Raw genomic sequence first — 4,570 nt, forward strand, 5'->3', positions numbered from 1 at the left:
GGATACATAGGATACCCTCTGTCATCTCTCTCTCTCTCCTCTTTCCCTCTGTCATCGCTCTCTCTCTCCTCTTTCCCTCTCCCTCTCTTTCCCTCTCTCTGTCATCTCTCTCTCTCTCTCTCTCCTCTTTCCCTCTCTCTCTCCTCTTTCCCTCTCTCTCTCTCCTCTTTCCCTCTCTCTCCTCTTTCCCTCTCCCTCTCTCTGTCATCTCTCCTCTTTCTTTTTTCCCTCTCTCTCTATAACCATGTGATTTACATGTTTGACAATGTTCGATCATGTCCATCAGTTCCGGTTGCTAGGGAGGGAAGACAGTCAAATGCAACGTTGTCCTCAAACCTCCAGCAGCCGAGACTTAAGAAACAGAATACTCTAGTTTTAACAATCCGAGGCGACAGTGAAGTGGACCGAGTGACCGCGCGCAACCGATAGTTTTCATAGTAGCCAATAGAAAATTCTCCATCTTGTAAACAGACGACGGTCTCGTGACTTTGAGCAACAAGATGACAACGTTAACGATGCCGAAAATGCAATAAGTGTACAACCGTTGTCACCAAAGCGCGAGTGAGTGAGAACCAAAGTGGACTTCGCTTTGCTTTTTCACTTTGCCGTTGGCCAGGTCAACACATCACCATCATCACACAGCTGCGTAGCTGTCTGCGCGTCGCGCCGGGCTCCGAGTTGCTCTCTCGACGGACCAACCGGACAATCATCACGGAAAAGGACATCCAGCGTAAATCAGACCGTTTCCATGCGGACCGAAAACTGCGTCCTCACATCATCAGATCCGTGGAACAGGTGACACTGACATCTGCTCCGTCTGTTGGGCAGAATTCAAGCTGATCTGGGATGAATTGTCTGGAGCCTGCGGTTATTGTCTGTCACACAGGGCAGAGAACACATCTACTGAACACTTCAATGGAGTAAAGTAGCCGACTGAAGCGGACAGCATTCCAAATGAACATAGGATATGCATCTGTTGGAAGTTTGTGGAGCCATTTTATCTGTTCTGGGAAGACATGTATAGTCTTATTTGCATTGGTCGACTGCTCTGTCTGACCCAAAACAGAAACAAAGGGACTATTTGTATCATAAAAATCCAGCTTTATATTGTTGAGTTAATTGATTGTTGTTATCACCACTACTTTAATCAATACTCAGCTGCTTTTGGTTGTTGATAATAATCAAATAATCCATCAATATTATTGTAATGTATAGATGTCAGTTGACATCTCATGTAATGTGTGGTGGTCAGGGGCCTATTAGCAGAGAGTAGTCAGGGACCTATTAGCAGAGAGGCATCACTGGCCTATTAGCAGAGAGTAGTCAGTGGCCTATTAGCAGAGAGTAGTTAGTGGCCTATTAGTAGAGAGGAATCACTGGCCTATTAGCAGAGAGGAATCACTGGCCTATTAGCAGAGAGTAGTCAGTGGCCTATTAGCAGAGAGTAGTCAGTGGCCTATTAGCAGTGAGTAGCCAGTGGCCTATTAGCAGAGGAATCAGGGGCCTATTAGCAGAGAGTAGTCAGTGGCCTATTAGCAGAGGAATCAGGGGCCTATTAGCAGAGAGTAGTCAGTGGCCTATTAGCAGAGAGTAGTCAGTGGCCTATTAGCAGAGAGTTATCACTGGCCTATTAGCAGAGAGTAGTCAGGGACCTATTAGCAGAGAGGAATCACTGGCCTATTAAGGAACACGATGCCCCCTGTTGGTGCGGGTCCTGCCACTGGCTCCTTTCTCCAACAGTTCAGAGTAGTAGCCTCCGACCGGGCTGACCAGCACCAGCCGTTCAGAGTAGTAGCCTCCGACCGGGCTGATCAGCACCAGCCGTTCAGAGTAGGAGCCTCCGACCGGGTTGACCAGTCTCAGAACCAGCAACAGTCTCTGTCACAGCCAGTCCAGCCCCAACCAGACCATCTTCAAACCCAGCCTCAGTTCAGATTCAGAGCAACAGTCCATAGTCATACAGGTGTAGAGCCTCAGAACCGGCCTCAGACCCCAGATACAGCCTCGTACACGTCCTCAGACACTGTCCCATCTTGACCAGACTCAGCTCCAGACTCAGCTCCAGACTCAGCTCCAGACTCAGCTCCAGACTCAGCTCCAGACTCAGCTCCAGACTCAGCCAGTGTTGGAGCCCCAGTCTCAGCCCCAGCCTCAGCCCCAGACAGTGTTGGAGCCCCAGTCTCAGCCTCAGCCCCAGCCTCAGCCCCAGCCTCAGCCCCAGACAGTGTTGGAGCCCCAGTCTCAGCCCCAACCCCATTTTAAGACAAGGCTTCAGCCTCATCCCCTGATTCCATCCTGACTCAGCCAGTATCCAACGGCAGGCTGTCGGGCCACGGGCGTAGCAACGGGCACGGCATGGGCAACTCCTCCAGGAAGGAGGAGGACGAGGAAGAGAAGGGGAAAGGGAAGGATAAGGATGCGGAGAAGGCGAAAGTAATGGAGGAGGAGAAGAGGAGGAGGAGGAAGAAGAAGATGAAGGAGGAGATGGAAGATGACGAGCTGCCCCTAGGGGTGGAAGAAATGCTGGCGAGCGGAGATCCCGTCTTGGATCTGAGCTATAAAAAGTTCCGCAGGTTGCCCGGTGTGGTCTGTGGGCTACGTCACCTGGAGAAGCTGTATGTGTGTCGTAACAGTCTGCGGACCCTCCCGGAGAACATCGTCCAACTAAAGGGCCTCCGCATCCTGGCTCTAGACTTCAACAAGATGGAGAACGTCCCGTTGGCCATCTGTCAGCTCCGTAACCTGACACGTCTCTACCTGGGCTCTAACCGCCTGATGTCTCTCCCTCCAGAACTACGTAACCTTCAGAGTCTTCGCTGCCTCTGGATGGAGAGCAACTATTTCACACGCTTCCCCCGCCAGCTCTACGACTTACCCCACCTCAGGTCCCTTCAGATGGGGGACAACAGGCTGCGGACTCTGCCCCCGGACCTGTGGCGTATGGAGGCTCTGCGAGGGCTGTGGCTCTACGGAAACCGTTTCACCGAGTTCCCCCGTGTCTTACTCCGCATGGTGGATCTGGAGATCTTAGACCTGGACAAGAACAAGATCGAGGTGTTCCCTAATCTGAGCCGGCTCCCCGCCCTCCGCCTCTTCTCCTATGACCACAACCCAGTGGAGGGGCCTCCCGGCGTGGGGGAGGAGGTGCTGCTGGTGGGAGAGGGGGCCCAGGAGGAGCTGCAGGACCGAGTGGACAGGAAGGCTAAGAAGGAGCAGGAGGCGAGGGACGCGGAGGAGGCTGCGCTGGCCGGGGATGGGCCTGTGATCCAGGGCATTCTAAAGACGGCCAAACAGAACAGCGCATCGCACGCAGGGCACAAGCATGACGAGGCCACGCCCCTAACCGAGGAGGAGAGGAGGAAGAAGGAGATGGAGGCAGAGTTAGAGAAGGCGTTGAACGACTACGGGGCGGGGCTTGAATACGACTTGGAGGGGATAGAATACGAGAAGGAGTTTATATGTGAGGGGGAGGGGTATGATGGCGGGGAGTTGGAGTACGGACGAGGAGATATAGACTATGAGTATGATGAGGAGGAGGAGCTAGAGGAACCAGGAAGACAAGTGGGCCGGTATTGATGACTGACTAACTTCTCCCCCTCCTAAGCCTCTGACTCCTCCTCTCCTAAGCCTCTGACTCCTCCTCTCCTAAGCCTCTGACTCCTCCCCACCTATGTCTAGACTTGTTTGAAATTGCAGCAGACATTGCAGGTGACGGACTGATCTTACAAGTCACCTTGCAAAATAAATCACTACTTAGAATTATTTGTAGATCAGTCAGTCAGTCACAATTTACCCACAATCCATCACAGATGTGACGCTCTCGGACACAGCCTCTGACTACTGCAACACTCTCAGGGCTATAGGAGGTGATGTGAAGAAAAAACACCCAGGAATTATCTAGCAAGGTTATCAAAAATAGTTTTCATCTGCCTTTCTTAGCTCCAGCTGTCATAACAATGCCCAACTAGAGGGTTGTTGAACTTTTAGTAAATCTTGTGTGAAATGAATTAATGACTAGCCTCCTGAACCTGTGGCTGTAATATGTGACATTCTCTTTCTCTCTGTAGTTAGCATTAGGACAGGGCTGACACTAAATGACTAAACTCATTAGATGTTTTTCTAACTGACCTGTGAAGATATATTAATGCACTGCACGTTGTGGGAATGAAGGCTGGATGGATGATGGCTGGCTGGAAAGCTAGCTGGATTGATGGATGATGGATGGATGAATGATGGATGATGGATACATGGATGGATGATGGATAGAGGATGGATGGATGATGGATAGACAGGATGGATGGATAGATGGATGGATGATGGCTATATGGATGTATGGATGAATAGATGATGGATGGATGATGGATAGACAGGATGGATGGATGAATAGATGATGGATGGATGATGGATAGGCAGGATGGATGGATGATGGATAGACAGGATGGATGGATGACGGATAGATGGCTGGATGGATGGATGACTGGCTGGCAGTGGCATCTTTGCCAACTCTGCAAAGTGGCAGGACTCAGGTGATGCTGTGTGTATGTGTGTGTGTGTGTGCGCGCGTTTTGAA

General features: G+C 51.0%; 1 protein-coding gene across 1 annotated transcript; it reads left to right on the forward strand.

The window, feature by feature from the left end:
- The first annotated feature begins 202 nt into the window (after positions 1 to 202).
- On the forward strand, positions 203 to 4,211 carry LOC115124993 (leucine-rich repeat-containing protein 10B-like). Its single transcript, XM_029654496.2, has one exon. It carries the CDS (start codon positions 2,356 to 2,358, stop codon positions 3,574 to 3,576), a length of 1,221 nt encoding a protein of 406 aa, XP_029510356.1. The 5' UTR covers positions 203 to 2,355; the 3' UTR covers positions 3,577 to 4,211.
- The last annotated feature ends 359 nt before the right edge of the window (positions 4,212 to 4,570 follow it).

The sequence above is a fragment of the Oncorhynchus nerka genome, linkage group LG17 (assembly GCF_034236695.1).
Source record: "Oncorhynchus nerka isolate Pitt River linkage group LG17, Oner_Uvic_2.0, whole genome shotgun sequence".
In the NCBI taxonomy this organism is placed as follows: domain Eukaryota; kingdom Metazoa; phylum Chordata; class Actinopteri; order Salmoniformes; family Salmonidae; genus Oncorhynchus; species Oncorhynchus nerka.

What these genes read in the sequence shown, in the direction of transcription:
- LOC115124993 (XM_029654496.2), top strand. Translation starts at nt 2,356, where the DNA reads ATGGGCAACTCCTCCAGGAAGGAGGAGGACGAGGAAGAGAAGGGGAAA.